The sequence below is a fragment of the Nicotiana tabacum genome, chromosome 22 (assembly GCF_000715075.1).
Source record: "Nicotiana tabacum cultivar K326 chromosome 22, ASM71507v2, whole genome shotgun sequence".
Lineage (NCBI taxonomy): Eukaryota > Viridiplantae > Streptophyta > Magnoliopsida > Solanales > Solanaceae > Nicotiana > Nicotiana tabacum.
This window is the reverse complement of record NC_134101.1, coordinates 29,243,247-29,255,033: the sequence shown is the minus strand read 5'-3', so window position 1 is coordinate 29,255,033 and position 11,787 is coordinate 29,243,247. Positions and strand designations below refer to the sequence as shown.

At 34.7% G+C, this 11,787-nt stretch overlaps 2 protein-coding genes across 2 annotated transcripts; one reads left to right on the top strand and one right to left on the bottom strand.

Moving 5' to 3' along the window:
- The first annotated feature begins 966 nt into the window (after nucleotides 1-966).
- LOC107781915 (large ribosomal subunit protein bL21c) lies at nucleotides 967-4,465 on the top strand. The gene is made up of 5 exons (XM_016602736.2): nucleotides 967-1,345; nucleotides 2,773-2,853; nucleotides 3,585-3,686; nucleotides 3,778-3,852; nucleotides 4,121-4,465. The coding sequence occupies exons 1-5, from the start codon at nucleotides 1,046-1,048 to the stop codon at nucleotides 4,205-4,207; spliced, it is 645 nt and encodes a 214-aa protein (XP_016458222.1). The 5' UTR covers nucleotides 967-1,045; the 3' UTR covers nucleotides 4,208-4,465.
- Nucleotides 4,466-4,837: 372 nt separating this feature from the next.
- LOC107781916 (putative membrane protein At4g09580) lies at nucleotides 4,838-11,045 on the bottom strand. Its single transcript, XM_016602737.2, has 4 exons — nucleotides 10,171-11,045; nucleotides 6,282-6,552; nucleotides 6,011-6,181; nucleotides 4,838-5,327 (listed from the first exon to the last, which is right to left on the bottom strand). Exons 1-4 carry the CDS (start codon nucleotides 10,491-10,493, stop codon nucleotides 5,196-5,198), a joined length of 897 nt encoding a protein of 298 aa, XP_016458223.1. The 5' UTR covers nucleotides 10,494-11,045; the 3' UTR covers nucleotides 4,838-5,195.
- Nucleotides 11,046-11,787: the final 742 nt, after the last annotated feature.

Here is an 11,787-nt window from a genome sequence, read left to right as displayed (position 1 = left end):
TTTTTTTACTTATATTTTATTTTGTCATTACCTAAGTTCGTATCAATATCCAGTAAATCTATACTATATTAAAAGCACGAAAATCTTTAGTGAAATATTGTATGCCTTTTTTACCCTTAAAAAATAGAGTCCGCACTAGACAAGATAGTAATTTAATTAATTGCCTAATACTAATTATTCAAAATTACTTTATCAGCAAATATAGATGTTAAGAAAATACTAAATATCAAATAATATACTTGCCTAATAAAATATATATATAATTATAACATAAACATGCGTAATATGTCCTAGGACTTAACATCATTACAAAAAATCCAAGAAAACGTATTTATCAGATGATGAGAATTTTGGCTTTTGAAAAAGTTAATTAGTGTAGGTTGAAAGAATTATCTCTGGAAAGTATATTTTTGCTAATTTTTATTCATCACAAATATCTTTTGAATATACTATTTATATTATTTAAAATTTATTTTTATTAACATGGGTATACACACAACACGCGTATCCTAAGACTATATATGTGAGATACGTGTAATTGCAAAAATCAGATGTGACACTCACATAATTAACCTCAGTCAAAATTCAAAGAAGAATTAACCCAAATAGTCGTTCATCTAATCTCTTAAATTTAAAATAGTCAGTCAATGTATAATATATGTATAATTTATGTTTGATATATGTATAAATGTGTATAATCAATGTATAATTTATGTATACTGGCTAAAAAAAGTAAACATTGAATAGGACCGATTATTTGTGTAATAATCCTAAATTCAAATATGATGGCTTCAAGTGTGTACATGATCGTACTATATGATTAAGAATTTCGTAATTTCGAACATTAATATACATACGAAAAAAGAATATTAATATGCACACATTCAAATTTATACCATTTAATAAATCTAAAGGAATTAGAAGAGTTCAAGGATAAAATGGTCATTTGAAAACAACCGCTGCACTGGAGATAGGATAGGCTTTTCATAGATAAAATTGAGACACACTCACAGAATACCGAGAAAACCTCTCTTCCTCTCCAACAATGGCTACCGTTTCACTGTGTTCTTCGCCCTCAACAACAGTACTATCCAAGAACCAAACTTTTCTCAACACCCTTTCTGTTCCCAAAGCAATTTCCAATGTTACATTTCTATCTCATTCACTTTCTGCTCTCAGTCTCCGTTCCTCTAAACCCAATTCTTTTGTGCCCAAATTCTCACAATCTGAAGCTTCAGTTGCTGAAGTTGTAGCTGAATCAGAAGAGCCTGTAATTTCCCCAGTTGTGGAAGCCTCCTCCTCCAGCTTGGAACCTAAACGAGAAGAAGTGTTTGCTGTTGTTATGGTGATTCACTTTCCTTCTTATGCATAGTTTTGTATACATTTCTGTCTGTTTTCAATTCACTTTGGGAGTGTAATTTGGATTTAATTTCAAATTAAATGAGGAACTTTTGTTTCTCAGATGAAAAGTTGAGTGTTTGGTTACCTTGAATTGTTTAAGGTGTTCTAAAAAAGGGATAATGATTTCGTTACTTATGGGCGGCAGTCATTTTTCTATATAAAAATTACTACTTTGATTCAATATTGACATGTTGTCAACCTTTAATACTGAAAAATATCACAAAAAGCAGAATTTCATACCATATGCTACACCTTGTATGTCCAACCAAATACTAGAAAATGTTAACCATAAAAAGAGTTTCCGAGGTAAAATATTTCCGCTCGAGAACATTTTTCATGAAAGAATATTCCTAGACTGAATGTACTTTGTTCAAATTCTATGTTTGCTGAAGTACTATTGAGACGTCGATGCTGCCTTACGGTGTATATTGTGAGAACATGGAGTGTTAAAATGGAATTGTTTCGTTTCTGTTATTGATATGTCTATGTCATTTCAGCCAATCTTAGGTTTATCATTTTCTTTTAGAGTGTCTTAAAAGGAGCAATTTGCATGTCTATGTGTTTGTGTTATGTAGACTTGGCAGTTATGCTGCTATGGGCAATTTTGGCGTAGTCCGTGCTACATAAGCTGAACTAACCCTTTGTATCCTTAGTATTCTCCGGGTTGAGTGGGGTATGTTTGTTAACGGATAGAAAACTGCAGTTACACTGAAGACATGACAGAGATATAGTACGGCATATATCCTTTATGCCGTGTTTTGGACACTATATCCAATTTCATAAATCTCAGTCTACCTTTTTTTTTGGTTTTTAGTATAATTTCTTTTTCAAAGTGGACCATCTATCGTGGGCAGGTATTTCCTGTAGCTTAGTCCTAAAGGGGTTCATATTGCAGATTATAAGGGATACAACTATCACCTGGTACTAACATTAGGTGTTAAACACTTGTCAGAGGGCATACATATCTATTCTAGCATGCAAGTCTATGTGTACCTTTATGTACAAGTCTCATAATTGTTGAATTAAGTTTGATTTCGAGGTTAACATATTATGCACTTTTATCTTTTTATTGCTTCTGAACTGCTGTAGCTAACTGGAGAAAACATTCAAGCTACTGCTTGGTTGATGGATATTTTCTTCTCCTTGTGGAAAACATTCACTCTTGCAAGGAGATTTATAACTGCTGTTCAAATCTGATGATTGTTCTTGCTGCTCAAGTTTTCAAGTCTTCTAGCTGTCATCCTTCTTCATATTTTATTTTGTTTCCCTTTCTTTTTTAAATGAACTTCATACTATCCTACAATAACTTAATTGGGCTTGTCACTGATACATTAAGCTGCTTGTTAAGTTTTCCTCTCTCATTATTGATAGGTCGGATCTCGACAATATATCGTCTTTCCTGGGCGGTATATCTACACCCAGAGGCTTAAAGGTGCAAATGTCAATGACAAGGTGAGCATATTTTTTGGTCTTATCTTGATTTACAATTTATTTCCTTGTTAGCTACCAAAGTCTAGTTACTCCTCTATGTTAGGTCACTAGTTTGATCCAAGTAGCATGCGAACTAAGCCTTGTATTTAACTAGATAAGGGTAGAGGATGGGCCCATTATCCCCGAGCTACGAAGGCTGTGGTTGGTCCTAACGGTTGGCCCAGACGGATTTCTCGGTCATCAGGAAAATAAATGTGGAGGTGGGTCGTCTAGACTTCTTGACAAGACTCGTCCTATCACTGCATCAAATTCTATAAAAAATACATGTAGCGTATAGAAAGACAGCTCGCTCGAAGTAAAGTTTTTTAAAGCCTGGTACCAGCCAAACGATGGAGGAGAACTCTGTTATTCATGTAGTTAGCACATCTCCAGTAATCCATTATGCAAACCATGCTGTTGAAAGGCATCAATTTCAACGAACATTGACATTTGTATCTCATCGGTCCATTGTCTTTGATACATCTATTTGGCAATTATCTAATGCGGAAGCTAGCATTTGATATAACGGTAATATTAGGAGTTAGGAGTGCGGATTGTATATATTTACTACCATGGAGTTGAAATTAGAGGAACTATTCGTCAGTATGGTATTTTATGTCAAGATTACTCTTGGCATATTGGTAATATTCTATTTCAAGATTCAATGACTGAGGATATTTGTTTGAAACATCTATACTTGATCATTTCTGCAGATTATCCTAAACAAGGTGTTACTAGTGGGAACGAAAACAAGTACTTGGGTTGGAAAACCAGTAGTGCAAAATGCAGCAGTCCACGCTGTTGTTGAAGAGCAGGTCAGGCATCATTCTTCCACTACTTTAGTTTCCCCTGATACACCTTGTTTACCTGACATCTCTTTTGGCTCAATGTTATATTTCCACACAGTTGAAAGATAAGAAGGTTGTTGTCTTCAAGTATAAGAAGAAAAAGAACTACAGAAGGAACATTGGTCACAGACAGGTATGAAAGAACTGTTTTTATTGATATCCGAATAACTATAGAGTAGATTGATGTTTTTTTTTTTAACCTACTTGGTTGCCAAAACAATTTTCACCATAGTCTATCATATATTATCTATGTTTAATTCCCCAGCAACATGAAAAATTTCTAAATTAATGCGCTTGCGGCCATTGCATGAGACATGCCCTTCTTAAAATGATATTTTTACAGAATACCATATCTTGTCCTTGCTTGTCACTAATTAATTTGGTTTATGTTAATCATGTAGCCGATTACTCGGATAAGAATAATGGGTATTACTGGTTATCAAGACTCACCAGCAGTCACTCTAGCAGACTTGGAAGCTGCCAAGTGATTTTAGGGCTGAAGATTACATTCCAATTTACTGTTTTCTCAACATCTGCTAATAGTGCCTTCCAAGGTGATTGTAGTTTTGTATAGACTGGGGAAGCAATGGCGGAAATTAATTTTCAAAGGTGCATTGAACTTCATCTTTTGTTGTAATTCCCATCCAATTTCCTTCTTTGCATGTATCATTTCGTTGGGCAGTGTATTCGAGTTTGCACATTGAAGAGATATTTTTTCTATTGAGTTCAACCAATTATTCTCTGCACTCACTTCATGTGAATTGACCTCTTTATCTTCTTCTCAAGTACTAAACATGTATGTCATGGCACTTATATGTGAATTGAGGTTAAGAGATTGTTAAACTTAGTGCTTCTCCGTAGGCTGAGGGAAATAATTTTCAGAAAATAAAGGGAGCCTCTTAGAAAACAGCTCAAGCTAACAACAAAAATAATGAAACTATAGAGAAATTTGATCTCCATTGCTGCCAACTTTATAGACAATGGGAGATAAAAAAAAAAAACTAGAGGTTGGAGTTAACGTACTCATTTCTTTGGCGTATCATTACTCCTTAACCATTTACCATGTTTTGCTAGCCGTGCACATTCTAACAACATTTAACCATATCTGCTCAACGAAATTCCACAATGATATCACAATGTTGCATTTCCATAACATGGCAGTTGAGATGACTATAAGAACAATTTTTTAATCAGAATCCATATTAATATCTGCCTGCAACATTTGAATTACATTAAACAATACTACCAATCACTTCGGGTCAGGCAATGAATGACAGAGTAAACATAAGGAATTGGCAAAGAACACAACATTTTCCACTATTCTCCAAAAGGATTGGACAGTGATTTCAGGTGCCATATAGAAATTGCCGGCCTATCACTAAGTCCTGCCTCTCCAATTTGCTCTGACATTAAAAAGAAACTATATCTTCTCTAAGTTACTTTCCAAGAGGATCCCATGGCCTTCCGCGAGGAGCTCTATTCGTATATTTTCTTCCTCTTCAAGATGGTAGGTATTATTGAGATAAAACCAATGAGGAAGAGCACAGACAAGGTCTTGAAATCATACAGATCCTTGACTGACTTCAGATCGCCAAGAGCTAGACCCGCCTGACAAGTTAAAGAAGGAAAATATCACATAAGATTACGATACATAGGAACGATTAAATTGGTATAGCAAGCTACATTCGCATTGCAAGACTCAACCAAAATGCATCAGCTACGCCTCAAACCCTGTCCGGGGCTGAATTGGTAGCAGGTGGTTGAGAAACACATGGCGCATGCGGTAGGATACCCAAAAAATAACCTCTTAAGCTTCATAGAGAATGTCGAAGAGAGATATTGCCACGTTATTCACTTGGACAATCTTAACAGCTCACATGATTTTAACTAAGTTTCAGATAATAAGCTCTTTTTTCTTAACTTATACATCTAGTACAGCTTTACCTGGCTTTTTACTGAAAGTAACAAACTAGTGAGCTTGACAAATGGCAATTGCAACATAAATATTAGTGCCAAGGAAGGCATCCTAGCACTGCTTTACCATCCACATATAGCGAACAAGGTTCAGATTCTTGTTTCTATATACAAATATTTGGACCGAGGTTAACAGGAAGTTAGTAGTTTGATATTAGCAGACGAACAAAGCTAGTAATTTTAAGAATAACAAAAGAGCAGGTCTTTTAGATGCATCACTAGTCATTGCTTCCAGAAAATAAATTAGAACAGTTTAAAACAGCAAATACAGACAAGCATAACAGAAAGAAGCCACCACCAGCTGAAGAATGATTTACCTTGACTGTAATATATGAGGCTGGAATGAGACCAACCAATGTGGCCGTGAAGAATATATGGAATGGTATATCCACAATAGGAGATGCCAAATTGATGAAAAGGTTTGGCAATGTTGGAGTTATTCTCAAAAACAGCATATAGTTGAGCAACTTATCCCGACGCTTGGCTATCTGAAACCACAAGTTTCACATTTGTAAGTACAAGAAACAAAGGTACCATGAAAGTTTTTAGATCGGCAACACCAGTAATCAGTTTCAGAAGAGCACAGACCTCTGCCTGGAAAAATCTCAATTTTTCAGGCCACAACCAGTTAACTATAGGCCTGCCAATTAATTTAGACAGAAAATAGCAGGATGATGCACCGGCTGTAGCGTTAAAGACAACCAAGAAAAGCCCTCTGAGAACACCAAAAAGTGCTCCAGCAAGTAAGGACATGAAAATCGTCCCTGGAATCATAAATGTCTGCATGAATATGTATGTTGAGCAGTAACCCAAAATGAATTTTGCTGGGTAAACTTGGGCATACATTCCAATATTATCCCTAAAGGAAACAAGCAAGATAATGAGTCATGACAGAACAATACCAAATAATGATAGAAAGAGAAACAAAGACACATTAAAAAAGAAAAGCTCAAATATCATTAAGAAGAATATCAAGTCAAACGCAATCCATAAATAACACTTGTAACGGAAGCCATGGATGAAAATTTATTTTTGTTGATAGGGTAATAAATTTCATTAAAGAAAGGGCAAAAACATGCCCGTATAGACTATAGAAGAAGCATACAAAAAAATAGAAAACCTACAAAAAGACATGATATTCTACAAAAGACAATCATCTATACAAATAGAAACCTCATAGGTGCACCAGAAAGAAATAAGGGAAACAAGGCTATTCCTTAAGTGCACAAAGTCTTTCTCTACTCCCTCAAAAGCTCTCCATATTTTCTCCATATGGATGAAAATATAGTAATTAAAAAGCCATACTACAGCCAGACATCCGTGAATGCTGAACACCAGTAAAAACACTGTTACTGCTGTGATGTTTGCAAGCACTAAGCAAAAGATCTCTAGATTCTTGCAAACACACTTTGGAAATAGATATTACTAGAGCTCTTCAGAAACCAGCTTGTTCCTTTTTCGTAACTTAACCTCTTTTTGCTTTCTTAGAAATTTTCTGTGAAAGTGTAAATGATCTCATATTTATTTTCCTTAAAACCATTTTCTAATTTCTCTAAAAAGAAAGACTGTAGCTTTTTCTTGTTATGAATACCAACTAACAAAAAGAAAGCATTACTGATTAATGAGATGACTGTAAATGTCATCAAAAGAAACTAGGAAACTTCCTCGCCTCTGCTCACTTTCTCCTCAAATTGCAATTCTCACCATTTTCCAATTATTCAATATCAACAGACTCTTCCCTCGTATATACCAATTCCACATCATTCCTTATGTCCAAAGCTTTAATCACATTTTTAAACAGACATGAACCCTCACCACTACTTAAAGGTTGAATTGGCAAAGTAAAAGTAAAATTATGTCATTAGTTAATTGCATCAGATTTCGGCATTCAAAGAACATCATTTTTTTATGAGGGCATTCAAAGAACATAACTTTTGTCAAGGCTATTACCCCATTTTACAGGTAATTTGCCTTTAGTCATTCCTGTAAACCCATAATGGTTTTTTAATACATAAATGTTCATGATTCTGCTGCTTAACTAGAACTTGGAGCATTATTCTTGCACAATCTTGCAAAAGTAGTCCATCAAGGTATATATAACAAAATCACACCTAAACCCCATCATACACAATTGTGCTTTTACTCTCGTAACTTTGTGTATTAGCTTAGTCGGTCCTTAACTAATTGAGGTATCACATGATATAGGCTCAATTTAACCTTATACATTGCTTAGGAGAGATAGCCATTTAATTAATAATAGTACTTGTGTAAGGAGTTCTTGGAAGTCTGGGAATTGGTCGCTGATATGACCCATTTATTTGTGTGACAGGAACTTCCTACACACAATTGCTCCATACCGTCTTTCATCTACCTTCAACTTCAAGATGAAAAGTAATAACAACACCTAATCCGTTCCATGCTCTAGATTCTAAGCTCCCGTTTGGCCATAGCATTTGGGATCTTTTTTTCAAATTTTGATTTCAAATATCTGTTTGTTTATAGATTTTAACCATTTTTTGGCAGAATTTGAAAACAAAATATTCAAATCCCAAAAACAGCTCTAGAGTAGTTTTTGAAGTTTTCTACTCACAAACTTCAAATTAAATTCTTTTCAAGTAAAATGCATGTCCAAACACAATTTCAACTATCAAAAATTATTTTTTATCTCATCTTCAAAAACTCATTTTTTTCAAGTTTCAAACAAATCTATGTCCAAACGCTAGCTAAGTCTTCTATCCTCGCACCCACCCATTAACTGATCTGAGGAAAACGTAACTATGAAGTAGGTATAGGAGAGATAGCCATTTAATTGATAATAGTACTTGTGTAAGGAATTCTTGGAAGTCTGGGAATTGGTCGGTGACATGACCTATTTATTTGTGTGACAGGAACTTCCTACACACAATTGCTCCATACCGTCTTACATCTACCTTCAACTTCAAGATGAAAAGTAATAACAACACCTAATCCGTTCCATGCTCTAGATTCTTAGCTCCCGTTTGGCCATAGCATTTGGGATCTTTTTTTCAAATTTTGTTTTCAAATATTTGTTTGTTTATAGATTTTAACCATTTTTTGGCAAATTTTGAAAACAAAAACTTCAAATCCCAAAAACAACTCTAGAGTAATTTTGGAAGTTTTCTACTCACAAACTTCAAATTAAATTCTGTTCAAGTAAAATACATGTCCAAACACAATTTCAACTTTCAAAAATTATTTTTTATCTCATCTTCAAAAACTCATTTTTTCAAGTTTCAAACAAATCTATGTCCAAACGCTAGCGAAGTCTTCTATCCTGGCACCCACCCATTAACTGATCTGAGGAAAATGTAACTATGAAGGAGGTCAAAGCTTCAAGGATTTACTTGTTAGTAGTTAGAGACTAAAAGAAGAAATGTACCTTGAATCTGGCATACAGATAAGAAACACTCAAAAGGGGGAAATATCTAAAGTGGAAGGCAAATATAGAGCTGCTTCAGGTTGACATCTACAATTTTCGTCTTTCCACAACCAAATTTCAGGCTCCCATTTCAGAAACTAAGCTGGAAATAGTATCAATCAATGAGATAGTCCCCAGTTACCCCCCCCCCCGGACCAAACAAAATAGAAAAGGAAGCATTGACGAGGGTGTGCTGCTATGAGATTAAGAGGAAAAAGAAATATTTCTTCTGCTACAGGCAGTTCAAAACTAATTGGACTCGATGCCCCGAAATCTAGAATGAGTATAGAAAGTACATTAGGGTTCAACTGCACATTTTATTGCACATACTTAGTGCTCTCTCAAAATGCAATATAATAGTTGGAACCCTGAATACCCTAAGTAACCAATGCTTTGTTTTGTACCTCCAATGAACAGCGTTCCTTGCAAACTTATAGAATTGATTACAAGAACCACTAATTGGCAGGCATACAGACTTGCACACCCTGCAGGATTCGCAGTCCGCAAATGAAAGCACCTGAAGTACTTGAAGTACTGAACGCAAATACCCAAACACACAAAAAGAAAACCAGGTGGGAAGTAGATGTGCTTATGTACGACGGATATGCATAGCAACTTAACTCCCAGCCTCTTTACATTTGACACTGATCTGAGTAGAAAGTCATTCAAACTTGAACTAAAAACTAGTGTTAATTGAAGAAGCTATAGAGTTGATTACTAATAATACTAGTCTGAAAGACTCATTGTAATCGTAACCATTATACACGACATAAGCAGTTGAATTCTAAACGGCTACGTATTTGGTAATGCTTGGAGCAACAAGCTCAGATTCCGCAAGAATCTCACACTAAAATATTTATGAACAGTTCCAACAAAAACCATTTGACAGGTAAAGTTAAACAGTAGCAAACTTATCAAGTTTTAACCTCAACCTTGCAACAAAAAATAAGGTAATTAAGGGATGCAAATTCTATACAGATAGCAACTATACAAAAAAATGCAGGAGGGGAACATAAAAGCAAATAAAAAAGGCCATACTTGAGCATCCGGAGATCAGAAAGTGAACGAGGCAACTTGAGTTTACCATACTCAGCAGCTGGCATTGTCAAGTATATGCTAAACAACCCAATTGAGAACACCACAAATACAGCTATAGCTGCTGCAAACTCCCACCTTGACAATGGAAATTTCCCTTCCTTATACCTTTTACCCGTGGGCGACTCCGACAACAAACCTAAGTTCATTTCCTCATCCCTTGTTGTGTCCACTACCAAACCCCTTGGTGCAGCCATTGATGACAACAACAATGATGCCGGCAATGATGATGAACGTGAGTGGGTACGTGTCACCCTATTCCTCATTCATTTGAATTTATAAAACCAAGCTTTTTAATCAAACCCCCACCAAAAAAAAAAAGGTTCTTGAATTGTCACTAAATCAAATCCCACAAAGAAAATCCAAAAAAATCAATAAGTTCAATGGAAAACACATCAAGTTTTTTCCTCTAGGAATATAAATCAAAATCAATCAAACCCCACCAAAAAATACAGCAAAAAATTCGAGATTTGAAATCAAATATTCGAATATGGATCAAAATCACTGAAACCCCACCAAGAAAATCCACCAAAAAATACAGAAAAATTCAAGGATTAAGATAAAATTAGACACCCAAGTTTCTATATGGAATATTGATAAAACAAATCAAAATGGACCAGCAACAGAGACTGTTTGGTAGCTGAGCGCCTGAGATTTGAACTGATTTGGACTTTATTTTTCGGTTTAAATTAAATGGAAAGATATATCATATACTACATGGAGTATATGATTTTATTGGTTATTGCGAAGAAATCGAAAGATCGGAGAAGCATGAAAAGAGAAGTCAAATTATGGGGAAGTAAGAAAAGGACTACTAGGATTGTTTGGACCCGCTTTTCAAGGGACTTAATATTGGAAGGACAATTGGTGAAAGTTCTAAAATTTTCTTTTTGTGTTTTACAAGATTATCAAAAAGAAAAAGTTTGATTGGATTTTTTATAACAGAGTTTGAACCCTTAACTCCAGTGTGCAAACTGTTTTTTTTTAATAGGGAAAAGTACTTAAACTGTAAGTTCATAAACAATTTTAATTAAAACTAGCCTAAAATAAAATATTTACCAAAAATAATCCAAACGTCATTTTGTAACACATTTATTTTGCTAAAGCACAAAAGATAGTTCAAACTTTTGGAGACTTCAACAATATTGCAACAACAACAACTATCCAATAAAATCCCACAAATACAGTCTTGGGAGTATAATGCGTATAATGCGTACGCAGATCTTACCCCTACCCTGGGAGGTAGAGAAGTTATTTCTGAAAGACACTCAGCTCGAGAGGAAGAATAGAAATAAGAAAATATCAACAAGAATGCAGAAAAATTATACCAACAACAATTAAACAATATTGCAATATTCTAATTCCTTTACGTTAGAAATTTAGATAATCGAACGCCTTAAGAGAAATTACTATTAAATGTTAGTTTGTTGGATTGGGTCGAAGGATTAAACTTAAAACGTCATCGACAACAATTGAAGCTTGTTTAAGATTGAATTTAAAAATTTGGGTTTTCAAAATTATAATTATTTTTGAATGGGTGTTGTTGAAATAGATTGGGTA